General features: G+C 38.2%; 1 protein-coding gene and 1 long non-coding RNA gene across 2 annotated transcripts in view; both read left to right on the forward strand.

The window, feature by feature from the left end:
- Positions 1 to 8,974, forward strand: part of LOC134878269 (potassium voltage-gated channel subfamily C member 1-like) — a 60,359-nt gene extending 51,385 nt beyond the window's left edge. The window contains exon 6 of the mRNA XM_063904197.1: positions 8,823 to 8,974. Coding sequence (XP_063760267.1) covers positions 8,823 to 8,974 — 152 coding nt within the window. The remainder of the gene's footprint in view (positions 1 to 8,822) is intronic.
- Positions 8,975 to 13,988: 5,014 nt separating this feature from the next.
- On the forward strand, positions 13,989 to 26,680 carry LOC134878743 (uncharacterized). The gene is made up of 2 exons (XR_010167715.1): positions 13,989 to 15,851; positions 18,095 to 26,680. It is a non-coding gene; the product is annotated as an uncharacterized LOC134878743 (long non-coding RNA).
- The last annotated feature ends 1,145 nt before the right edge of the window (positions 26,681 to 27,825 follow it).

Below are 27,825 nucleotides of genomic sequence, written 5' to 3' on the forward strand. Positions count from 1 at the left end.
CTTAAATTTACTCTTTTTTACTACTGTTTGCCTCCCATTCACACACACTTTCCCTCTCTGAATCGATAGCCTCTAGTCTTGTGTTTAATCATTATTGGTAGTCAGAATCCCCTGAGGCCTATTGGGTTGCACTCACATCATTTTATTTCCTGAGTGCTACTACAACAGTTGAGCCACAACGGTGTCAGGAGGAGAATCATGTTGACCAAGGAAAGTGTAAACTGATCGATTGCATGCAATATGGTTATAGACCGGAAATTGTGAATGTAAAGAAATGGAATTTGTCACCAGAGAATTGTCTTCACTGAAACATTGACTCTAATTAAATGTATTATGTCAACCAATGTCACATTACTGCATTATGTTACTTAAAAACAATAATATTAAGTAAAAAAATATACATTATGTTCAATTTAATATCATTACTTTCAACTAACCTAATTATGTGAAATCTGCGGACATACATTTAATTAAAGTCAACGTCTTGTTTTTTTCAGTGTAGCTCAGGGTTTACTCATACTCAAAAACTAATGTCGGTAATATTCACCTCAAAAGTCTTTGTTTATTATACCTCACAATGAATATATTGTTGACTTTGAACCACAGTAGTTATCTAAGGTGTTTCAGAAAAATCCTCATAGAGTCGTACACGAATGAGTCCTGAACCTGGAAAGGAGTTAGCATTTTAGCACTTTTGTGTTTCAGCCTATGAATGTTTGAATGAGTTAAATTCCTAAAATAAGGTCTGCGGTTAACACAAGCTTGCAAAATGTTCGGTTTTGTTCTAAGACTAAAATATGTTGATAATTGCCCCATTTGTTAGCTACTCAATCTTTTTACGTGTCTTAAAAACTACTACTACTAACTACTAAACATCACCTGGCCTTTAGCTTAGCGGTGGCATTTAGCCATGCAACCATGATGTAGTTCATTATTAGTCTACCGTCAGCTTTTCCTTTTAAGGTTTGCATTTATGCTTCAACTAATATAAAAGCAGTGTTATTATTATACAGACATAGGTCTTATTTTCTGCAATTCCCTTTTCTTTTTGTCGAGGCAGCTCCTGGTCGCCCTTCAAAAAACATCATCAATGCTCCACTCGATTGAGTGTTAGATACACAGCAGTAACTCAGTAAACATGTAAGAATGAGTATTTTGTGGCTGAGATAACGAATAGAGCAGTACGAATAGAAAAACACCACCAACTAATAACTAAATTCATCACTAAAGGCGATACATTCATTGCTAAAACAAGAAAACACCAGCCAAACTCAGAAACACTTGCACAACATGTATTTCTGGCAAGCTTTTAAACATGAATGAACTTGTTCTGACGTGACTTAGAAAGAATAATCTTACCCTGGTATTACACATGATGGTCTGTAAACCATGTCCAAGTCTGACAGACCATCATGTGTCAGGAATAGTCCTTTAATGGCATATAATGCTGTTTTGTCTAAATATTGTAACCATTTTAAGAGTCAAGCTTTTGTTAAGTTGTGTGTGTTGAGATTTCTTAGCCATTATAGATCTCTTGTTAATTTCTAAGACATGTTTAGACTTTATTTAGTTTTATACGTATATAATACCTTTCAAATCACTTAATTCCCTGTCCTTCCCTCTTTGTCAAGTTTTTATTTGGCCTTAAAACTCAGCAAGTCCTTCACTATGAGATATATAAAACCATCACTGTTCATATATCTGTTCAGGCTCTCCTGCCTGCTTCATCCTAACCAGTGTTGTGCATGTGCATCTCTCTGCTTAGTGATGTCATTGTGTTATTATCTTTGATGTGTGTTCCTGTGTGACCAGTAACGAGACTCTCTCTATACTGTCTTTCCTTTGTCTTTCTGTCCTCTCCTTACCTATCATACATACATGTTATATGTATGCACACACTTTTTAACCCTAAGACTCAATGTATTGGTGATCTCATATTTTATGTCTGTATTTAACGCAGATTTTATTCCTTGACAATCTAAAATCAACATGTGGATTCAATTAGTAAAGGGACCTTTCAGGTGCATACCAATGATGTATTTATTAACACAACACAAAAGTTATCCGGATTTACCTAAACATGGAAACACATGTTGATATTAATATGCATGAAGATTGTTGTTGGGATCATATTTGCTCTGATTGTCCCTCTCCTCCTCCCTGAGCCTTTCCCTTCCCTTTCTTCCTCCCATTCCTCCCTTTTTCACACTCTTCTATGGCCTTCCTGATTCATCACTTTCCAAGATACAAAAGCTTGTTAGACATACAAAAGTCACAGTGTAGTCCCATGCTCCTCAACTAATGCGACATACAAATATACTTTAGACATATAAAGAAAATAGTGCAAGTGTCTATCCCTTCTTTCTATATCAGTACTCCATTACAATTATGTAAGATATAATAAACACCAAAAACTCAATACTTGTGATTCCAAATGAGGTGAATGCTCTTCTAAATCACAGCAGTATTTTGCATTTTTGGAAGTATGACGACAGTATTACATTAAGGGAAGATGATGGCAGTTCATCAAAGACACTTAAATAATTAAAACAATTAAAAATAATCTTTATTTTACTTATACGTTATTGTACATTTGAAACCTTTTGTGTGTACAGTACGGTTTTAATTACAATTGACTGATTTTTTAAAGGCATTTTACATCAAAATCTACATTAATAACTTACTATATATAGCAATTACTTTCAAGCAGAGTTAACCTCCTTTATTTTACCATAGTTTGTGCAGGCAAATCCTTTTAATTGCGAAGCCCAATTAGCTCCTTCCATCCGATTCACTCCCCCCTCTGCTTGTAATTCCTCTTCCTCCCTCGGTCCTCTCTCCTATCCATTCCCCCACTCCCTCGTGTCTCCCCATCCCATTCTAACACTGATGTATCCATCCCATCCTCAGGCTACCCTCCTCAGTCTCTCCCCCTGCGTTGTGTTACTAAAGTCTGACTGAGTGGAGGTATGTACGTAACTCTCCGTCGCAGCACAGCTGCTATACCTGAGCATTGGCTGAGCTTCCTGCTTCACAAATAATAAGTCTTTCAAACTTTTTAAAACATAGGAATTGTTATGGGGCCAGAAAATATCTCATTGGTTGAACTAATCTAGCTTTATTAGTTTCAGGCTTGTATGGGTTTTACAAAAAATAATTAAATTAAAACAACTAGCAGCATCAGTTCCAATAAATACATATATTACCTTCCTCTCTTCATGCCTTTTCCCACTGACATAATAACTTTTATTTTACTTCAGCCATTAAGGCTAATGGAGGTACAGTTTGTAGAACATAAAGTAAATTTAGCCTGTGAAAAGAGTTGTATAATATCCTCTTTGGTTTAAAGAAAGTTTTTATTACAGAGCAGGGCTGTTGAATTTGGACGTCAAAGGCTTTGGTGAAAGATGCTATCAAATTGCATCATGGGAATCGTAGGAACTAGCATTATTGGAACTTGACTTAGCCTATATTTCGAGAAATTAGCTTATCAAGTAACACAACCAATGAAGATATTTCTGCTTTCAAAATAATCAAAGCTGAAATGAAGTACACTTTTGAACATTCGTCTACTCATTCTCAAAACATCTGTATGTATATTTTTGAAGTACATCGTACTGAAATGTATATTAGTAGTATTACTCTTTGTGTTGATAAATAATAAAATACTGCTGGTGTAACCGGTAAACCTAATTAGGGTTAGGGTTAGGGTTTAACTGTTGTTAGTTACCATTACACATTTGACCACACCCACATCAGTGATGTCACAACAGGTGAGCCAATGAGGGCCGTACACACTTCAAACGTTTCATTCCACAAAGGGAAAAAAGCTTCTGACTTAAAATAACTTCTGTCTGTCCCACAAATATACCAGTAATCCATTACAATTATCTAAGATAATAAACACCCACAACTCAAAATTAGGCATATTTTCCTCTTAATCACATTAGTATTTTGCAATTTGAGAAGTATAGTGTCGTTATTCAGTTTCAGGAAGATGACATCGGTGCTAGAAGTTAAAGAGCCTGGGGTAGAACAGTTCCTTTAGTAACAAAACTGTAGTTTATTATCACTTTGGTGTTTCTGCTTGGCTATGGCTCTGAATTTGGACCAGAGGTTGATCAGAGCCCAATACAGACATGTCCAACTCCTCTCTCCACCTGCATTATTCTGTTCATTGGCTCTATTCTAAATCTACATTTTAATGCAATCAGTCAGCAGTATTAGATTGGAGACATAAAATGGTTACATCATGACCTTGGACCTGATATTACTTTAAGGAAATATAACAATGGCTAACCCGTGCCCTCTATGCTCCAGAGGGTATATATAAAGAGTGGGAGAGAGAGAGAGAGAGAGAGAGAGAGAGAGAGAGAGAGAGAGAGAGAGAGAGAGAGACAGCGAGAGAGAGAGAGACCTTGTATAATGTTCAATGTCAAATGTTTGTTTCATAGATTTGTGTACGCATAATCTCAGTTCAGATCTCACCTATCACAACCTGTCCATTAAAAGTGTTACCAATTCTAAAATTACTTAATCAAAAAATTATTTTGGGAGCACATAGCAATATATTACACCAATACTGCAAACGTCTGTAAATGTAGCCATGTAGCTGAATCACATCCTAAAATGCTGCCAGATTAAATTATAATTAAAAACCTTTTCAATAAGGTGTCATATTCCTAACCATTTGAAAAGCTGGTGCAAGGCATGAAATCCAATGTACTCTTTGATGAAAAGTAATCACATTACAGTGAGATTCGCAATGCTTTGTCAATGACTGAAGCTATTCAGCCAATGAGGACAGTTCATCAGCGCAGGCAGCAGGATAGAACGAGATGAAGCTGCCTCCTGCTGCATCTGCTGCAGAGCAACCTGCAGAGCTTCATTACAGATGCTAAGCACCTTTCAGTCCTCCTTGTATACAGTCAGAGTCACACGTAAAGCGGAGCCTGCATTAGGATCTTTAAAGCAGCGAGGCATGGCAGAGCCGTGCTAATAATCAGAATCATACACACTGATCATCGCAGGCCTGATCAGGGATTACAGGTCACTGCTGTAGGGTATTGATCCCAGCTAACAGCTTACCGCTGTGTGTGTGTGTGTGTGTGTGTGTGTGTGTGTGTGTGTGTGTGTGTGTGTGTGTGTGTGTGTGTGTGTGTGTGTGTGTGTGTGTGTGTGTGTGTGTGTGTGTGTGTGTGTGTACCAATCAGCTAAAAGCCGCAGTGCTGCTGATTTATTCCTGTGGTTACAGGACTTGACGTCGCAAACACAGCTATTTAAACAGAGCAGGATGTGTGAACATGCACAAACACACACACACAGACATGAACCCACCCCCCCCACACACACACACACACACCATACAGCATATATGAAGCCGTAATGTACGCAAAGACATTAGTCATTCATTTTACGGCTGTGGTATTGATATTCTGGAATCATAACAAATGCATGTGCTGTAGGCTTAACGTATTCAAGCATATTGACACCACGGCTGGACCCTTCGCACATTTTCTGGCTTCTGCTTATTGTCGTCACAAACATTTTCAGGGGGATCAACGTACTGGAAATCTTCATTCTGAGATGACATGGTGGAAAAACCCTCATGAAAAAGTCGTTTTCCACCATCCTACAAAATGATTTTCGTGGGGAATTCTAGGTGTGCCATATTGAATCCTCGAGTTAACTGCAGCACGGCCTTTGGGGATTCAAATGACTTTTAAAAAATGGATCAAGCTTTTCGCCTATTTGATTCAAACCAAACCATACAGTTTCCCAAGGCCAGCTTTTAAATAGGGTTATTTATGAAATAAAAAAAGCCTTAGAGAAGATCAGCAGAGGTCAGTCTGTCTCCTGACTAAAGTTTGCACCTTTAAAACCATTAAAGGCCCTTTCTTCCCTTGTTCTGTTGTTTTCATCAGACTGGCCAATCCACTCATATTGCAATTTGCATTTACAGCTACAACAAAACGGAAAACCTCAGGAATGATATAGCATATATGTATAACTTAAATTTCATTGTGCAACTCCGTGTTGCAGCATGACCTTGAAGGAATTGTTGCTGATCCAAATGTAAGCTGATCACAGCCATGGTTCTCCATGACCTGAGTGTCTGTACACCTTCCTGTAAGATACTGGAGAAGAGGGGGTGAGATTTGACACCTTAAAGATAGATTTTGTGGGAAGTATAATTTTAAAGATTCCCAATGTCATCAATGAAAAGCAAACAGACATTACCAACCAATCTGATCCAATAATAAAAAGCTAACAGATCAGGGCCTAACTTCCTATTTTTGCAACATCCATCTTCAGTTTTTAGCAGAATTGAAACTGATGCCAGACCCTAACCATAACCTTACAAGGACAAATCGTTCCTGAGAGGTGGTCAGTAGTTCAAAGCTTTGGTGTGCCATGTTTTGGTGGAGGTATTAATATGTGTTTCTTTATTGTTGTAGCCTCGGTTGGTGCAGGGCACTGAGAGGATTATGTTTAGTAACTGGCTGATCTTCTACAAACTTATCTAAGGCCAACATGAGTTTTTTATAAGTAGGTGGTAGAAGCAGCAATTACAACACACCAACTGCAACATCATCACACTGATTGCAGGTGTTTTTTTCTGATTAACCAAAACTGTGCAGCTTTACAGTGAATGTGTTTTTGGGGTGGAATATTCTGTTATGCGAGCAGATATTTATAACACATGATTGTAAAGGGTTACTTACTTTTCAAACTTCTTTAAGTTCATTAGAATAGTACAGCCATTGTTGACGGAATCGGAAGTAACTTCACATTTCTATATTCAAACAGAAACTCGGAAGCTTTTATATTATGAGTTATGGAGAAGATTTTTGTATATCTCTAAATCACAGTACAGCAACAACCTACTCTGCATTTTCATTGGTGTTTTCTCTGACTTTTATAGAAGTTTTGCCAATTTACAACTTTAAGACTTTGTATTTTACTTGGGACAAAACAATCGTTGGAAATAAGATTTTTAAAGTATTTTGTTGGCTGTTTCAGAGTATGTATTTTCTTATCAATTATACATAGGTCTAAATATGAAAAAAAATCTACATTAATTCATCAGCTAGACCAACTTCTCTCTCAGTCTTAGAATTTGGCAGGTATATTATATTAGTAGAATCATGAAGGATATAATTAAGAAACATTATTGCTGTTGCAAAGGTCAACCACCAGGGGGCTCTAACTAGTTTACTGTGTACTATAAAATCTCCCTTTCTACTGATCTTGGCAGCAAATGTTTAGAAAAGTCATTCAAAATGGCACTCTCCAGATGAGTTAATCTTTGAAGTTTAAATCAATTCAGCCTGGTAGAATTATGGGAAATGTAATGTTTCTGGAACATGACCGATTAATAGGAACTTAAAGCAAGAACATATTGTCTATGCTAATTCTTCAAAACAGTTCATTCACTTATTGAAAGTACTGTTTTATAAAGTGTCTGCTTAACTAAAAAAAAAGATATCAGCCAATATATTACAATTGGATTTTATTAAATAGTGTCTTAAATTATTCTATCGCTATGATAATATAATAATACAAGTATTCCAGTTTGTATATATGGTTTTTTTCTTTCTTCTTTAGGTAGCAATTGTTTGGATCAAATCTAAGAACTTGGTAAATTTTTAGCACATTCTTCAAGAAATCCAGTCAACATATTGAAATGTCACCTCAGTCGGCCAACCCAATCTAAAAAGACCAAAAGCAATCCCATCAGCCTCAGCTGTACTTTGTGTTTAGTGCTAATTTGCGAATGTTAGCATGCTAACCGCTAAACAAAGATGGTAAACATGGCAAGCGTTATACCTGCTTACCATGCTAATGTTAACATTTAGCTCAAAGTATCTGGCCACTGGCTGTGGCCAGATACAGCCAAACAGAGCATGGCCGTTCACTTTTTAAAATGTAACATTTGACTACCTTGATGAAGAGGAACACACACGTTCCTCTTCTGTCAGTCTGTCTGTCTTTCTGTCTGTGGCTGTTGAGAGCCGCCTGCTGTTTTTACTGGTAGATTGGCTAAAACACCTGGACTCTGAGATCTAAAGGTCTTCCTTGAAGTGAAGTTTTTTTCAGATTGGAACGATAACTTGGAGGATTGTGTGGTCTCCTAACTGTGCTCAGCTCCAGATGATTTACCCATTTGCTCTGAGTTTCTCAAAACGTCTGGCTGTTACATGTTACTGAACAAAGTGTACCACCTGTGAGGTGCTTTTGGGAATCCCAGAGCAGGTAGTCCAGTGGATGTACTAGACTAAAATCTTATGGGATGTATTTATCAAAGGGGTTGTGTATATCCACTGGACTAGTGCATCCCCCCCTCCCTACACGGTTGATGTGGGTGCTACAGAGCGCCACCTCTAGGTGTCTAAGGGATATTGTGGCAACTGATAGGTGATTTCCGTAACCAATATTCCTGTTTTGTCCTGTCTCTGTCTGTCTGTCCATCTGTTTGTCCCTCCGTCCATCTGTCTGTCCGTCTTTTTCTAACTTCCTCCTTTGGTCTGAAATATTTTACTTGGTTTGGGCTGGTTTTGTTTTTGAGTTCTCTCTCTTTTCTTTTCCAACTTTGTTTCATTTACAAATGCTTGTAACTGTAACAAATGGTTTCTATTTGCAATTTCCGATGTTAAATGCTGTCATAACATTTCTTTCTGTCATTAAAACACATTTCACTCACTCCTCACATCACATCCATATCATGATCTTGCTGACTGTTTCATTTGCTAATATGAATGACCCTCCATGACTCCTCTCTAACCTTTGACCTCTGACCTGTGCTTGTCATCTTCATGTAGCCACGGGTTATGAGAAGTCTCGCAGCCTCAATAATATCTCCGGGATGACGGGCGCCCCACTGCGCCTCACCCCCATCACCAACTCCACCTTTGAGCCTTTTGAGCCGCCTGGCCTCAGGCGATGCCACTCCCCCATCCCCTCCATCTTGTAGCATAGCAACAGGGAAACAACAAAACAACAGCAACAGCAACAATGCCATTTCTTTTTCTTCTGGGGAACATAACGAACATGGAAAAAGTGTTTCATTGATATTTGATTCATCCTAGCTGCTCTCTCATTCCCATGACTCATATGGTTTCCACTCAATAGAAACAAACAAGGAAGTCTTATAGGCAATGTTTCAAAACCACAGAATAGCTAACCCTTAAGCTGAGATAGGAGCTTTAGCAAATGTATTTTACAACACACTCACTAACACACCTGACTTACTAACGGGGATAGAGTCTAGGTTAGTTTAGACTGATATGATAGTTAGTTAACCTCCAGCTTCCCCTGTTCTTGCCTGCACACTGCACCTCAACGCTTCAAGACCGATACGTAAAAGTAGCTTTGAATAGTCACTTTTATAATATTAGGCCCCAGAATGCACACAAACACACATAGACACTAACATATTACTGAAGCTTGCATGGTTTTACTCATGTGACAATACCATGAAGAAGATTGAAAAAAGACATTTTTGTAAAATCATATCTATGAAAAGAAGAACCCCAACTGCTTAAGAAAGCCATGTAGGCTGTAGATGTTCCCTGTGTTACACTGAGATGAAAGAACATCAGTTAAACATTTCTGCAAACTTAGTTAGTTGGTTCTCGGTTCGTTCCTTTAGTAAAGAGAGAGAAGAGATGGATTTCCATTAGATTCCACAACACCTTCATAACTGACTTATGGCAGCAGCAGCATCCCCTCCTCTTTCACAGGCCTCAGGTCAAAGGACAGTGGTTCCCAACCTGAAAAATAGCAGGTGAAAGAGGATTAAAATGATATGAAATGAGGTCAAATATATTCTTGAAATTACATCATATTTTTCCTCTCCAAGACCATAAAAAGTGTGTTCAAAAAAATAAATCTGAGGGGAAGGGGAGACATTGAAACCTTGTCTATGTAAGCTATTTATACCTTACATCTTTGGTTTCATTAATCATCTTTATCTTATTTTAGCAAGAAACCTCTGCAGTTGTTATATAAACTTCTGTATTAATAGGTCCATAATTATATGGATGAACTTACATTGGATAATGTACATTTTAGTTTACATTTCCATTGTGGAATACAATACGCTACATTAACGATCTGATCCCCAATGAGCATGTGATAAAAAGCCCATTTAAGTTAAGTTTATCAAATTTGAAAGCAAAGTGGCCAAAATAAAATGTGAATTTCTGTTATACGTAGTATTTTTTAAATTTCAATTAGTTTTTATGTCGTAGTTTTAGGAAGGTTACACCACAGCCATGCATAAAAACATTTTGTGTAATATTTCTGTCTGCATTTTTGACATTTCCCTTCAGGTTTTGTCAAAAACAGATTAAAGCACACTTAGTGAAATAGTGAGGCCCCAAGGAATTTTGGCAAGACAACAAAACTAAGCTTTTAGAACCAAATGTAATATATTGAATCAATAATTGAATTGTGTAGTTTATACATTTTAAATTCCAGAAAGAAGATCAGCTAACTTATAGCCTAACAAGGAGTAATATTTGGAAATATTGATCCAACATTATACTGGAGTCAGTGTAATGTGGCTATCTATCCACCAAGTTTCAAAAGGTTAATGTACCCATATTGCTATCAATTCCCTGAATAAACAAAGAAGCCTGTACCTTAGTCATTTGAGCTATTTGAGAATGTAGAGTATCTTTGTTTTACCAGCTGAACAGTTTGTGAATCACTGTCCAAGGGGAATATGGGATGCTAGCAGAGTTTGTATTAGCTGAGCCACTCAACACTAAAGAGCTGAGGCACGAAACATTTTTCATAAAATAGATAGACAAAAGCAGCTATAGAAAAATACAGAACAGTGTACATAACCTTTGATCTTTATCCTAACAAACAGAGAAACAGGAGCAGTAGGGTCTGGTTTCACCACAGCACCTCATCCTCATCGCTCTCCATCCTCTCACCTGGCTCTCGGCAAAAGGCTGAACTGCAAAGTTGGAAGAATGGGACGATCATTCGTTCTACCTTCTTGTGCTTTCAATGTTTTATTAATCAAGATTTGTACAAACCAGAACAAAGAGACCTTATTTGCTTTCTTTTAAAGATTGAGATGAGAAGATCCACACCACTCTCATGTCTGTGCGTTAAGCAGCTGGAGTCCGGATGCACTTAGCCTAGCTTAGCATACTGGAAGCAGAACCAAAAACCTAACCAACACCCTAAAATAAACACGTAAAGCTTAATCATTAACACCAGGTGTTTTTAAATGGTACGCGAACAGAAAGGACTATTATTTTTCGTGTGGTTTTAACAAAGAATAACAGCCGTTCATGATCTTGTTGTCACGTTGAAGTTGCCAGGTTTGCTAGCATCATGTGCGCACAAACCCTATTAGCAACCTGGATGGATAATAGTGTGAAATGAGTCCTTTTCTACTTTTTTGGTTGTGTATAGAGTAAAGAAATAACTAGTAGAAATTACCAAAGGTTCTTCTAAACCGGGCCATGCTATCTGTTTCCATATGGATCTTGCGTCTTCATGCTAAGCTAAAAATAAACACGTCCTGACTCCAGCTACGTTCTTGAACAACATGGATTGAGCATTCTCAGAAAGAAGGCAAATTAGCCAAATTGTTCCACAATTCTTTTAAGGTGGTGGGGTAGTTGGCTTTCTTTTTATTTGGAAAAGTGTTGGACATTGCAGCTCAGCCTAACTGAGAATCGTGGTTTTCTACAAGTTCATCATCACACCACCTTCACCAACAGCGTTACTACTTGCACTGACACCAGTGCGATTCAGCAGCCAGTGGCAATATTTTTAGTTTTTGGCTTCTCTTTCTTTCCCTGTTTTTGCCCCAACCCCCCAAACCCCCCCGCCCTCCCTCCTCTTCTGTCCGTCCACCTCTTCTTTGTTTTGGCTGCGGCTGCTCAGTAGGAGGCACTGTGAACGGCTACTGGAGCGACAGCCCGTGGTAGAAGAGGAGAGGAGGACTCGCACCGCAAGGGATGAAGAGAGCGGACATGACAACAGAGACAGCATACAAACATAGAAATATGCAATGTAGATACATGAGACATTGGTGGTTGGATGTGTGTTTCTGTTCAGTTGTGTTCTATCTGCTGCACACATGAGTGTGCATGTGGATTTTTGTGTGTCGATGTGTGTGTGTGCCCAGACCTGCATCTACCTCTGTACTAAGATGCACAAACTAGAAACAAATATGTTTTCCTTACTTTTTGATTCTGCAAGATAGAAGGGAAGACAAAGTTCTTTCAGTTTAGCATTTTTTTTTTTTTTTTAAAGATGTGTGATTACATGATGTCATCTTTCTGTCAGTCAGTGTACTTTAGTTTGTATTAATCTAAGGGGTTTTTCCCTTAGTTTATTTTCGGATTATTTCAAATAGGATTTAGTTTTTTTTTCATTTAATTTTCAAAACATGTCTTGTTCATTGTTTAGACTGTAATCCTGTGTGTGTTGGTTAAGTTTCACATCTGTTTGAATTCCTTGTCCTCATGTTGCTCTCGTCTCCCTTCATGCCCTCCAAAAAGTAAGAGAGACTTTTCAGCTGACAGGAAGTCATTACTTTTGAATTGCATTTGATTCCCAAAAGAGAACATAGACCCCGCCTAAGCAGGTTAAAGGTGCAGAGCGAGTTCATAACGTACCTGTTCTTTAAAAAGGATTCTGTTATCAGATTAATGTTTCTGCATCCTATTCCTGTTACTTTTTGTGTCGAGTGTTGGGAGGCAGGAGCATCTTGGTGTCTGAGGAGCATATAGTGGTTTATTTAGTTCAACATTTTGGGAAAAAAACTTTCTTTGCACTACGTTAGGAGCTGTAGCCAAAAGTCATTAACCTAGCTTAGATTCAAGACTACACAGTGGGAACAAGTCACAGCACCATCAATCAGCATAAAATCCCCCGTAAAACCAAATGTTGTCATTTTTACAAAAATGTTTTAGTTTGTGTACAGGATAAACAGTAAAGATACATTTGATATGCATTCGTTAGCTTTTTGGACATTTAAGGCCCAGGCTGGCTTTTTCCCCTTTGCTTCCAGTCTTTATGCTAAGCTAACGTAATTGCCTCTGGCTCTGTACTTCACAGGTGACGGGTTTATATCCGTTCTTCCTCTGACTTTAGGAAAGAAAGTGTCTTTCCCAAAATGACAAACTATTCCTTTATCATCATGGGACCCTGATTTTGGGTCATGCAGGGTCTAGCTTAATCATGTTTCATGTGCGAATGATTGATTTAGAAGTTTATCTCCACTGGGAGTTCAGGATAAAAATTCCCAGTTGGAGTTTAACCCCCCATCCTAGTTGACATTCACACCAGGCTCAAATACACAAACACACACATACACACGCACACACACACACACACACACACACACACACACACACACACACACACACACACACACACACACACACACACATATAGATGGAAACACACACTCCAGTCCCTCTACTGAACTTGTCTATCGTTTCTCTACACGTCATCCTCTCCTCATCATCCTCTTCCTTCCCAACGTCCACTTGTTGTGAGTGCATCCGTCACTTTCCCTAAGGCCACTCTGCACTCTGATTGGTCTCTTTTGTCATGATGATGTACATATGTAAAGTTTGCGTTGTATATGAATCTGCATGGGTTTCCATTGCAAGCAATAAGGATACTGATATGAATAATAATGTGAGGAGGTTTGATAAGATTTTAGTCTTAATGAATGTGTATATAATATTTAGACTACTAAGAGTGTGTATGAATGTGTGTGTTAAGATGCATACATATGCACTAACAAAGCATGCAGGACAAAAACAGTTCACCTCTTTGAATGCAGAAGAGGTGGGGCGGGCTGACATTATGCATGCCAAATTGCTATGATGCTAACGGTCGGATACGACCAAGTTAGGTACTGTAACAAGGTTGGGTGGGGGTGGGAAAGTTTATTTTTGCAGGACGGGGAGGGGTTACGTTTGTAGTAGGTCTTGTATAGCTGCTTTCTTATCGAACTTGAAAGACTTATGATAAGAGAAACATATTAACAATCGTAGCTTATGATTTCTTTTTTATTTATTTGCTTCTCTTTTCACAGAGAACTGTTCTGAAAGCTGTGCGCTTATCAGATATATGCAAAAAAGAAAAAGCAGTAACTGTGAACTAGTGCTAAGACATGAAAAAAAAAACACAACAAATCCAGCTTCTTCCATCATTGTCTCACCCTTCTACTGCAAGAGAGAGGAGAGACCTCCCAAGATACCTCCTCACCCAATCGTCCCCGTCCATCGTCTCATGTCACCTTTCATTTCTTTCTGTCCTGTTCAATTCTGCACTTGTGTTTAAACTACAGTGAGATCAAAAGAAGGATACCTCTGCAATGTGAGAATGCATTGATAACAGGCTCCCACAAGGGGGACCAGGGCCAGATAAACAATGCCAAGGGGCCTCGGGCAAACCCTTACTTCCCCATTTGCAATGTTAGGTGATTAAAACGTAATGGCATTCAAATGTTTTAAGAGTACTCACTAAGTAAGCATAATGCATTGTTGGTTTGAATATAACGCAACCGTGATTAAACATTTGTTAAAGACTCAAAACCAGACAGACATTTTCCTTTGTAAACCAGAAATGCTTCCAGAAAAGCTGAATTTATGAATATTAATATCTAAATAAAAAAGTGGCTTGTTTATCAGTCCAGTATCATGACAGCCAGAGTCGTCGTTAACTCTTGGCTGCTTGACGGAAGATTTGGTCCCCAGCTAGGGTCAGGGTTATGGTTGTGACGTCAAAACCTTAAGGTCACAAACAAAACATAATGCACAACTCTTTACACCTACAATATTCTTGCCATTCAAAAAGAAAATGGTACATGGCCCTAATTACCTGTGACTTGTGATGAAAATCAAATATCTTATTTTATTTATATTATTATAGGTGCATTCATGTTGAACGTTTGCTCAAAAGTTAAACCCAGTGCCAGAGGAAGTAGCATCAACTTTCTGTAGCAAGATGGGAATCATGGGTCTGGAGGTTGAACATATGTAGCATCAGACTTTCAAGCTGAATGCAAGAGCGGATATTCCATCACAGGTCTCCTGCAATTGATATTCAAGTTTCTGTTTCTTAATGTTCTTGTCGGGTCCATGGTTTAATTGTCCTTTCCCAATGAGAAACCACACTGCAGAGGCACCCTTCCAAACTCATTCATGGTTTTTTTTCTTTCTTCCGCCCCTTGTTGCCTATGTTTCTCTCCGTTTCATTCATTCACAACTCAGGTATCTCTTTCTCTCTCTCCCTCCGTCCCCCTATGTTCCTTTTCACCCATGTTTCCTCAAAGATGTATTGTATGTCTGAAAAAGGGAGAGATTTCTGTGAACGCCATGTGCTGTGTTTTGTGGCTCTTCCTCGCCTCTTTTAAAAAATGTTGTTTTGCTTTCCATGTCCAACTGTGCTTCCTGTCTTCTCCTTGTGGCGTCCCTCGTCTTTCCAGCCTCTCAATTAACCATGTCCCCCTTTCTGTGAAACTTAATCCCCCAACCTACCATAGAGCCACCTTTAGTCTTTCACAGCAAAACCAAAAAAAGGAATTAAATGAATTGGTGAAGCAATTAAATGGTTTGGTGAAACACTGGACGTCACCAAGGAGGAAGATAGGAGCGGACATTTAAATGAATGAAAAAAAGACTGAGGGGTTATATTGTAGGTTGTGAGGAGGGGAAAACTGTGCAATGAAATGATGTGTTCTGAGTGGATTGTCAGCCGAGCAGCTTCAGAGGGAGGAGATGGAGGAGGAAAAGTTTGGGGAAGACAGAAAAGTGTGGTGATGATGAGGAGGCAAAAAAGAAGCAAAATCTCTTCCCCATGTAAGAATGTGTTCCTCGCTGCTGTCCTGTGCACCGTTGTGCTCCCTGTGCTGTGTTTCTTCACCTGTGTGTGGTTCTGTGTTGGTGTGACATTTTGTTTTATGTTATGTGTGTTTTCGTGTCGTGTGCCGCACTCTATTTCCCTTACCGTTTTTCTTTCATGTACTTCGTGTTTACCACACCTGGGTCAAAGAGCATTTACAAACACCAGCTGCGGCTTGTTTTATCCCACACAGGTGCACAAGAAGTTCAGTTTGTCATTTGGGAAAACTGCACCGGAGTGAAATGAATCAAATGTACTGAGCTGATGCAGCATAACCTGCCAATCTGAAGGTTTAAGTGGGATGAAACAAAAAGCTAAAAATCATCATTTGGCCAAGGTCTGGTCTGTACATGTGCAGGACACACCAACTGAGATGTTCCACTCTCAGCTCTTGATTTTGGCCCAGTCCTGGTTGGCTGCAGTCCTCTGGTTTGAACTTTGACATCCCTTGATTACACTAAGTTTGTGATCTTGATGACTCTCTGTCTCATCGGCTTCCAAAGAATGGTTATATCAGAGGACTGAGCAGCCCTCCGAGGACTTCTGCAGATTGTTTCAGTGTGTGTGGGTTACAGAGACGGAGAGTAACCATAACGTGTGTCACATTCGAGCTCTGTGTTCTCGGTGTTCTTGCATGTTGGCTAGGCTGGAGCTTGGTGGTGGTGTCTTTCCTTTGCTTCAGTGGTGTGTTTGGCTTATAATTTCTTTGTCTTGGTGTATTATATTGTTTCTATTAGCAAATACCTCACTGAGCACCCCCTGGAAACCAGAGTTTAGGTTGGTCTGCCATTGTAGAAGTCTTTTAAGTTCTAAATTCTTGCTCCAACCTGGGAGGATTTTGTTTGGAAAGCTGTCCAGCAAATTAAAGAAAGAAGGATTTCTACAATGGCTAACACTATAAATCTCTTTTACAACGTGAAAGTAATGTCCACGGCCTCTTTCCCAACGGCACCTTTGAGATTAAATTATTTGATTAAACTCAAGTGTAGTTTTTAAGTGGAAAGAAAAAATAATAGCAACGCAAAATATTCCCAATCTCAATTTAACACACATTTTTCTCTGTTTTCTAAAACTAACGACCACGTCTTATTGTCTTGATATGTAGATAAAGTTGATCCTTGATGCTTTTGGGAAACAGGCCTGTATCTCATGTGGATCCACATTCAACCACAAAAAGATTTCCACTGGAAACAACTGGATTATCAGAAATACTTTTTTCTCTGTGATGGTGGGTAAAATAATTGTAAATTTTGCTAAATTTGTCTACTGAAATCTCCTGATGTGTGGGTGTTGTAAAACGTAAATGTAAAGTGCCAGCACCGAGGATTCTGGGTAGGGTTGCACCAGCTGTTCATAATGCAATGTTTTTCTTGATCTGGTTGCAACATCAACACTTACGAATGTTAATATTAATCTGTAAATCAGCTTCTTGGAAACATATTTAGCACTGTTAATCAATAGCAATGTAAACAGTTAGTCATAGTAGCATTACAAGCTAGGAAAAAAAATGGTTTTAGAGGCACAGAATATATTTATATTTTTTTCTTAATGTAGGTATCTCTCTTTCTGTCTTTACATTGATGTCTTTAAGAGATTGTAGTCTTTTTACAGTTAATAATAAATGGGAAATGTTGGATTATGCTAACTGACACTTGCTACGTGAAGTGTAATGAGCATAACCTTTTTTGGTTGTACATACATTGTGCTATTTTTGTTAAATTTAACATGTCCACACTTCACTCTAAACGGGACATATATGAGCATGTTAACGTAAGCTTTGTCAGTTGTTTGAGTTAGCAACACCAGTTCCTATTCAGTGTTGCATAAAATGCTACTTATTTAACATTAAAACATTAGCATTGATCTGTTAACAACTGGTGCAACCAACTCCGGGACATTTGTATCTCGCAGATTCCAAGGTAATGAAATCAAAGAAAACATTTCTTTACCCACCAGCATTATTCCACTGTCTTACAGAATGTGTGAAATGGGATCCAATGTTGATCTGCACCAGACCTGGATGAAACTCAATACAATGCTGAACAAAGTGATTTGAATAAGCCTCATCTGGATTATCAAAACCTTGTTTGGAATATGTTTAGCCTTTAATTATATTCCTTGGTCTGGTGTCTGATGATCAAGAGTCATGACTAATTTCCTCGAAATCCTCACTAAATTATTTTCTCTCTTTTCTTTTCAGTGCTGAGTTTCTAAACCCCGTTTCACCACAAGAAGAGGATAACAATAAACTTTGAAACCGCTGCTCCTCCATCTCCCCTAAACGGATTCACTGTAGAAAACGGGAAGGAGATAGAGAGAAAGAGAAGAAAAAAAGATGCGTGATAGAAACTGACACTGACCAGAACATTTTCATCTGTGTGACACATTCATATGCAACCTGGTTGATGATCCTAATGGAGAAAATGGTCACGATCCTACAAAAGCTGTTCTGACCTCTTTTGAACAGAGCAAACCGCACCATGGGGGCTCCCAGCGTAGCGTCCAGAGGGCCCTTGAGAGACTTGGATTTGGAACAAAGATGCCCTCTGTTTTAGTTGTGTTGTTGCTTTACTATTTTTATTTCATTCAGCTGTTGATATCCAGTGGATGTTCCATTATTTTGGCACTCAAAGCACTATGCAAAGTCAGAAGTGGTCCATCGTGATGTCCAATGACTCAGGCAGAGTCTGAGCTACAGGACCTCTAACAGCAGGCGAAAATGTACTCATACATATCAGAAAACATCAGCCATATCACATGTACATTTGACATGATCCTGTATTTGATATTATCTGAATCTTCCGGGAGACATCTTGGGTTTAATACTGAGATCTCAGCAAATGTCAAAAAACCAGTATTCACCTTGTGATGGAAATAACCCAAAGACAGACCAACTGGGGGTGAACTAAAGCCCTCAGAGACAGGAAACTGGCCGTTACATCAGCTCAAGAAAAAGTCACTGAAAAGGAAAATGTGATTGACCCTCTTTCTCTCTCTCTTGTTCCCTTCGAGTGTTTACGGTGTCTTGAATGCCCCCCCACCCCCCTCTCCTCCCTGCATCTCAGCGTCGCTGCTCCTCTTTAGCAAAATGCATGGCATGAATGAAACCAATTTAAACCCGAAGAAAGACAGTCAACGACACAATGGATGGATTTTAAAAAATGGGGGGAGAGAGAACGGAAGGAGTCCATGAGAGAGAACATAGATTTATTTTTTGCCACACAGCAATGTCAATGCAACGTCATCCAAGCTACTCTTTAACCCCCTAAACTGGCTGCTAATACGTGCATCTCCTGCAGCAAACTGCCTTCTCAGAAGGCATGACGGATGAGGAGGAGCTCCCTTCCCCTCCGAGGGAAAGAGGGAGGGGGGAAGGAGATTCTGCAGACCATACACTCTATACCTCTGGGGATGTGGGGTGAGAAGATAGAGGTTTTTCAGAAAAAAAGCAGGTATCCTGCAGCAGCGGGAGAACATCTTTGAGAAACTATCATAGGGACAAAAAAATGGCAAATTAGAAATGCATTTTTATGACATTGTTTACCAGCATGAATATTCTGCATGACTTCTGCAAGCCATTCTGATCTCCCCCATGAATAACAGGGCTAGAAATTGAATTTAAACATGAACATTTATCAGAAGATTATGTTATATGAAACAAATTTATAAAAAATGTAGGATTATGTTTAAAAAAAATGTTCTTTTTAATTATAAAACACAAATAATTAAGAAAAAAAGGGTTGCAACATCCAACCTGTTTGGTTTTCTCTGAGAAATCTTAGGAGCCCCCCACCCCCAACCCCACCTCTCTAAAATCCAAGAAGACTCCTCCCAACTTCTGCAAGTATTTATTCTGCTACTACACGTTCGTCTACTACTACTTCAACTTCTCACCTGACTGCTACTCTGCTTCTTCTTCCTCCTCCTCCTCCTCCTTTTCTTCTTCTCTTTCTTCTTCCTCTTGTAGCCTTTAACCAGAACCCTTATACGTATCTCTCTCCAATGGCAGCTGTGTGTGTTTGTGTCACAATGTGGACCCAAAACTTTCAAAATTATGTTGAACTGAACTGTGCTGTCCACTCAGAGATGTCATTGATTCCATGTATCTGAATTGAAAATGTATGTTTTCCCTTTCTTCTGAACATTTTTTCCCCCTTGATATCCAAGGCAAAATGTCCTCCGTAGTCTGGGGTCAAGGACAAGTCAGGTACCGGTAGAAATTGCTACCTAAACAATGAAACAGGCAATTTACAAGATGGCTGTCTCTTCATCCAGGGTTGTTTTTAGTACTGTAAGAGATTCATTTCCGAGGATGATATTGGTTATTTTCCCAACAGAGCAATAGCTTTTTGTCATTTCCTTTGAGAATCCTTTAAGTGTTATCAGTGTTGGTCAAATCGATTCCTGTTGCATGGGATTGGAGTTAGCATTAGCGTGAAAAATAATTATGTTCAGGTTAAAATTCTAAAGGTGTTATGTACGTAACACTAAAGTTTGATCAAACACTGGGCTGTTTCCAGAAAAATCCTCAGAAAAATCTGACCAAATAGAAGGAAATTTGGTTCAGTAGATTCTAAGGATTCATGGAACAACTCATCTCAAAACAAAAAGAAACAAACTGAAGGATGTCCATAAATGTTTACCCCAGTAGCTTCTTTATGATGTAGCTTTATCAAATCTGCCCACAATTCCACAAGGAATTAACTTGTGTATTATAGGACATTGACCATTCAATAACCTTGTACTTGAATTAGCTGGAATGTAGCCGCAGTATTGCTAAGTTAAATCTCCAATATTGTTTCCAAAACGTTTTCATATCTTCTATGGCCACTCGAAAATAATCACTTCTTTCTGATGTTGCTTCCAAATGTAGCCTTACTTAAAGAGTATTTAATGAACTAACTTGATAATACCAACCTTTCCGATGAGCTCAATTGGGACTATCTGCATCAAACAAGCTTTGAAATCAATGCGACTTAATCCCTGCAGTCATAGTCCTATCTATGAGGTGCTTTGTGTAAAGACTCCAATAAAAGCACCTAACCCTAAATCTGATCCTTTAAACTTTAAACTCAAGTCTGCCCCAGTAATCTTCAAGTAAAACCTTTTTCCATAACAAACTGTTTCAGAGCATAGTCCTAATTGCTGAAATTATTCAGTAGCTTTAATAGTTCTGAAAATGTGTGCCCAGATAAAGCCTGCTGTAGCGTACGCCTGTAAACAGAGGGAGGGAAAACTCGAGGGGGAACATTTAGAGTGGAGGCTTTGGCTTTTCAGTTTATTTTTCTTGAAAGTGACCCGATTTGAAAGAATTTAGTAACGATTCCAAATAAAATCAAAAAAATACTGTGGTCAAAGACCTTCAACAGTGCTCAAACACAAAATATGTTGGGTCTATCCCCTGCTAATGCAACGTGGTTAAATCATTAAGGAGCAGATAATGTGCAAATGAACAGTGTCCACCTAAAACCAGTCCCAGCACCAGTTGGTAGTTGTTTCCCTGGGGAGGGAGGCAGCCATCTTGGATCAATGTGTTGAAACAGGGTTAGTCAAGTAACCCTATCACCAGAAACAGTTCAAGTAATGATGTTCTGCTGGGCTGTTAGAAAACCACAGAGAGATTTTGATTTTGAAAAAGAGGTAAATGAACAGAAAGGTAAAAATATTTCTTCTGAAAGGTAGCAGGTACTAGAAAATCATGTTTCACAAAAAAAGCTGTAGATTGTGCTGGTAATTCTTATTTGTCTTTTATTTATGACATGTCTTTACCATGCTTTTCATGTGAGGGTTAATGTTCATTTTTGATGCTGTATCAGTTATTTTAATTGCTCTGTATTCATTTGTATTTGGTTATATTAGGACAATGTGTGCCCACCACTTGGTGAAGTATTCTGAATGGGGATAGGGACTCGCTAGGCAAGAACCTCAGTTCCTTGACTAATGCCAAGAAAGTGACTAATACCACTACCTTGGTATAAAGGAAATAATAACATTTTATTTTTCGAAAGTTAATCAGATGACTACAAACAGACATAAAACGACCACAACGACTCAAGATGACTACCAGAAAAGACTACAAAGGCATGCAAAATGACCTTAGAGAAGTGCAGAACGACTACAACAAGATACACAATGACCAAACAGACACTCACAGACACTGGTGTCTCATTAGCTATCCATTAGTGTAGGTTTGTGGCTGATATACAGTCGGGCTATCACAAATATTTAAGCAAAATATTCCCATTTATAGCTTGTACACCATTTAAAAGAAATCTCTGCTAACAAAGGACAAAAAAACTAACATTTATGTAAAAAACAGCTATTCGCTGACAAACCTGCACTTTCCTGTTGTCACTGCTTTTGCCAAACTCACCAGCCAGAGAAGATCATCAGCTGTATTTCACGCTTTCAATAAGGGCTATCAAGCTAAAAAAAAAAAAAAAGTATACCCTTTGGATTTCTCTAATGGACCCTCACAAATTGAGGTCATATGGACCGTCCTAATGTCTATATGATGGAATTTAAGACCAATATTCTTTGGATTTACATCATTTCTTGACCTGGGCAATCTCTACGGGATGTGTCTGGTCTGCTACTCAGTTTCAATAAGATAGATATTAGTTCAGATGAGCAGTTTAATATGGTCATTTTTTTAAGTACAGCTGAAAAAGACCTGCAGGTTTCATGAACTGCAGATTTTGAGAGTCCTAGGTACTAACACCTCTTACGATCAGAGTCGGCAACTGTTCCGAAAAATGGATTCAGCCAAGATGTGATTGCTCAGTCGAAAGACTAAATGGTTTTAACTCTTCTGAGTCAGGCTGCAGTCCATCCAGTATTTGATATTTCATTGTGTCTAAAGTCATGCATTTCTGAAAATCGAAACTATTTTGAAGATTAAAAAGGATTTTAAACTTCAACCGATAACTTCAAGGGCCATGATACCGTATCTTAAGTGTTGTTTGCATTATTTGGGACCAAAAAGGTCACTCTTTGGTATTGATAATCTTCAGTCATACACACAATTCTCTGTATCATTCTGGTGGAGTCTTACAAATAACAGGGTGCCAAAAATCAAATAGAAAACAGGGCCTATCTCAGGAATACACTGTATAAAAAATCTGAGAGGTGGAATATTGAGATTTTATGATCCTGCAGTATGTATTTTCAGGAAAGTTTCAAATATATTAATAGTTCTGAGTGAACATGATGCTCATATCAATGGCTGCTGATTTCGCTTCTTGAAGCCTGGAAGTAGATTTTTCTATCCTTTTGGTCAAAATTATGTCCTAATGTCCTTCCACACAGCACTAGATCTCATTGCTTCCAGGGTGTTCTTCTTTTATATGTGGCACTGTATGTGAAAATAATTGGTTCTGATATCACTTGTCTTCCTAAAGGTAAAAAGTACAGCTTTAGAAATGTAAAAAAATATATATCTTACTAAGAACTGTACTGTAGCTATACCAACTTCTCTCAGTGTCATTGATTTTTATTGGTTCATATTGCTACGAGCATTTTTTTAATTTGTTAAAACTGTTGTTTTTGGTTTACATATCATATATTTTGTATTTTGTAACACATGCAATTATAATGAATTATGATCATGAAGATGATGACAATGGATTGACAAATGCTTTTGTATTTAAGCATGCAGTGAACATAAAGATAGCCTATGCACGCACCAGTTGGGCTAAAGGCTTCATGTCATTGGTCTGTTGGAGAACATGTGTCTCTGGTGGGGATGGGGGGCGGTAAATATGACCATCGTACATATTTGAAAAAGAAGACCTGGTTTCAAAGGGACTGATACCTTTGATCTTAGCCCTAGATATTAAACTTAACAAACAATGTTAGTAGACGCTACTGCTAATTAGAATTGCCCATTTACTTACTTTAGGGTTTAAAAAAAAAAAAAAAGGGAAGGTTACTAAATGTAATGTAGCATTAGAAGGCACTCTCATTGATCGTAAAAATGTGGGTCTTGTTCGATACAGAAAAAGACTACATGGTGTGCATGGGTCCATAACCAAAAACACTGTAGTGTACCATTTCTGTAATGCAACCTTCATAGTATTAGCCATAAGACTCTTTTCAAAATTGGTGCAATACGAGTGGTAATGAAGATTGATTCTGAAATAAAATCATTGGTTGGGATCTCACAGAAACCTTGATGGCCCAACTACTAATATAATACAAGTACAGCAATTGCAAAATGGTTTATTTACATTAAAGGTGGAAATAACTTGAATCCTGAGGTGCGCAACACAAATTCTTCAACGGTTCTTTGGACATGGATAAAGCCCTGCATCACAATAGGATCCAACCCTCTCCTTCCATACATATCAGATGGCATACTGCCCGAGAATCAAAACTAATGAAGTCCTAATATAGTCCTTTAGGGCTTTAGCAGAAGATAAACAAATGATGACTGCAAAATTCTGGAAAAACAAACAGCAACATTGATTATTCCACTGCAGGGTAGTGGGGACAGAGCAATAATGGTACACGCTATTTTTTAGGGGTTTGGTTGTGTGGTTGGTTGATGTGTGTATGAGTGTGTCTGGATTGTGTGTGTTTTGTGCAAACTGAGCTAAGCCACACTCCTGTGAGAAGACTGACAGCTGAGCTAACCAATAGTGCAACTTTACTTGAAACTCAAACGATGCCCTAACATATCAGGACAAGATGCAGAGGAGCGGCTTGCCCACTGTCAACCCCCTCCATATTACTTTAATGCTGGTTAGAGTTAATATTAGTATACTGTATGTATTTGAAGAAGCCACAAGCAGTTTGGTGATGTCACAGACTATGTTTTTTTCTCAGACAGCAGAAGAAAAACACCTGATGTGGATCAATCATTGGGGTTTGGTCAGAGGTGAAATGTGAAAAAGTTTGAACGCAAACAGAGCTATTGTTTACTCCCCTTTACCATTTATAGCTTAGCAAACACAGCTAAACTGAAGGTGACATGTAAAATATATGTATTATTCATTAAAACTTTGCATTGCATAATTTAGAAAAACTAGCTAGTTTATCCAGACAGTTAAGGCCAGTGGAGCTTGGGATAAACTAGGTCACCTATACCTAAAATTAGCATCTTAGCTAGCTGATCATAGACTAGCCTATCATTTAAGCAAAATTAACTAGCCTAAAGTCCTAAAAAAACGTCTCAAAAACTGTAGAAAAAGCTAACAAGTTGACGTTAAGTCAAATTAACCAAGGCTAGCTGACTAACATTGCCTGAATGAATTGGTTAGCTAGCCTGAAATTATAAACCCGTCTTGCTAATATGCTAATAAGTGGACTTCCTTTTAGGTTTACCGCCTATGGTCTGGATAAACTAGCTAGCCAGCCTAAGCATTGTATGAGGGAGTTGAAGAGTATTTTGTAAAAACACTATTTCAAGATGAAGAGTGAACTTTCACGCTAAAGCTGGATGATGTTGTGTTTCAGTTTGAAGCTAACAGGGCAGGCGCTAAACCTCCATACTGTTTCTTGCAGCACCTCTAATTCTCACTTTGCTGCTCCTCACCTCTGTCTCTGTCTCTGTCTCCGTCTCTGTTTCTGTCTCTCTCTCTCTCTGTCTCTCTGTGTCTCTCTCTCTCTCTCTCTCTCTCTCTCTCTCTCTCTCTGTCCCTTCCTCCTCTTCCTCCTTCCCTCCTCGTCTGTGGTTATTTTGAGGAAGAAGCTTCGTTTTGCATCCCTTGTTCTTGTGTTTTTCTATTCTATTTTTTGAAAATGAATTCTAAATGCATGCATGGGAAACTTCAAAATGATGACTTAAACTTAAATTGCGAATGGCTATGTGAAGGGAAGCCTCTCCTCAGTCCTCAAAAAAAAAAAAGTCTTGTCTTCCGCCTCTTCCTTTCTCCGTCAGGAAGACACAGTTAGGGACATAAACTAATTATATTATTGATAATTCATATTACATTTCTGGCTTCTTTTCATGCAGGCATGGACATTATTCACTAGTGTAGCCACTCTTCACAGAGCAGACTGTGTTGGGTCACTTTCTGGAGGCTCAGTTTCATGAGTCCAGTCATAATTTCCTGGAAGCTTCTAAAGACCAATGTTGTGGTTTTAGTGCTTTTCGGGGAAATTCATAATCTATTTATTTTTTCCCGTGTCACCATTTAAGAACAAAGCCTTATTCTTGTGTCATCTTTCACTTCCCTTTTGAAAGTGTCGGCAGTTTATAGCATTGTCGACCGATTGATTTATTGATTACTCAGTTGATCAATTGATTTGTCCCACAACAGGGATATCGGAATGTGTCCACTGGAAAGATGCAGAGGAAACAAAGGATGACCGAGACAGGAGAGAGAGAGGCTTCCCTCCAATATTGAATGGGGTTTATGCTATAAAGACTGATGTTGGATATCATTTTATTGTCACTACACTGGAGAGAGAAAAATATAATAAAAAAGAATCAAGAACTGTACAAAATATATTTAAATGGAATGTTTATTATTTACCTTTTCTATTTTTGAAACATGTAAAGAACAAAAAAGGTGAAACTGTAATAATTCAACAGCATTTGTGAAAAAGAGACTTATAAAAAAAAAACAGTTCTGTTGTTAAAGTGTATGAAGGTTTGACTGTGAATGCCGATTTACCCGAGCAATTCTTCTCCTTAACTGATACCATAAATGAAAAACCAGTTGAATAATAAGTCTTTTAAAAAAAAAAACATAGAACTACTGGGGAAAAGGAAACAAATTCAGTTTAAAGAGAAAACATAGAAAACTTAATAAAAACATTAAAAGCTTATGCCAAAACTTTCCATTTTTGTCCTGTGCCTTTTTTGAAGAACACTTCATTTGTCCTGCAAGAAGATGTCCGGTCCAATTGTCAGTGGTCGTGAATTAATTCCCCAGCAAGAGAATAAATGCCTCCAAAATGACAAGACACTTTATCACTGCAAAGGTCATGAGAGTCAAATGTCTAAAGGACTGTGTCGGTATCATAAGTAGCTCAAATGACCAACTAAATGTACTATTAAATGTACGTACTGAAACACTGTAGGAATATGTCCTAAAATGACAACAAAGGTAGACAAACAGTTCAGCACTTTAAACATTTGCCAATTGTGTTAATGTACAGCGGGTGTATGGGCTAAATGGTTTCAAGTTCCTCTCTTTTGAAGAAATTACAGCATCAAATAATTAAAGTTGGTACATACAGGGCCTCTGTCATTAGCTCCATAAAAGAAATGACGGATATACTTTGTGGATATACAGTATAGAGAGGTAATGGTCATAAATGATTTTTACATTGATTGGCTTTCTGGTGCCCATAATTACTTCAGAGAAATCAAATGATTTAGCCTACTAGACGTAAAGTGAAAAACCTTGAACTCAATGTGATACACTTCCAATAAATCATAAGATCATTCCTTCTGGTGCATTTGATCTTCATTGGTATGAGTAATACTCGATTAAAAAAAACAGAATTATGTTCAGGCCACTTGAAAAATAGTTTTATGAACAATCTTTTTCAAATATGCTCAAAATGTATCATGAATATGGACATAAAAGGTGGAGCTGACTTTAGTGTCTTTTTATATCATTAGTTGATCCATAACAGTATATTGTAATTCATTAGTTGATTTAAATTTTGCCCAATATGAACCTGCAAAGTAACCATCCATTTACATTGTTAGACAAATGAGTGGAGGAAAAGGTATTATATTTGCCTCCAAGTCATAATGGAGTCGAAGAAAATTGAAATACTCAAGTAAAGTACTTTTAACTCAAAAATGTACTTGGGTGAAGTACTAAGTCACTTTCCCACTGACAGCCACACATACAGTTCATGATCCCCCCTCCCACTCTAAAGTTTGCCTGATTCTTTGCCTGGTACATACTCACTTACATGGTACCTAAATAAAAATCACAATATAGCTTTAGAGCAGAACATATACTGAAA

The sequence above is a fragment of the Eleginops maclovinus genome, chromosome 16 (assembly GCF_036324505.1).
Source record: "Eleginops maclovinus isolate JMC-PN-2008 ecotype Puerto Natales chromosome 16, JC_Emac_rtc_rv5, whole genome shotgun sequence".
Taxonomy (NCBI): domain Eukaryota; kingdom Metazoa; phylum Chordata; class Actinopteri; order Perciformes; family Eleginopidae; genus Eleginops; species Eleginops maclovinus.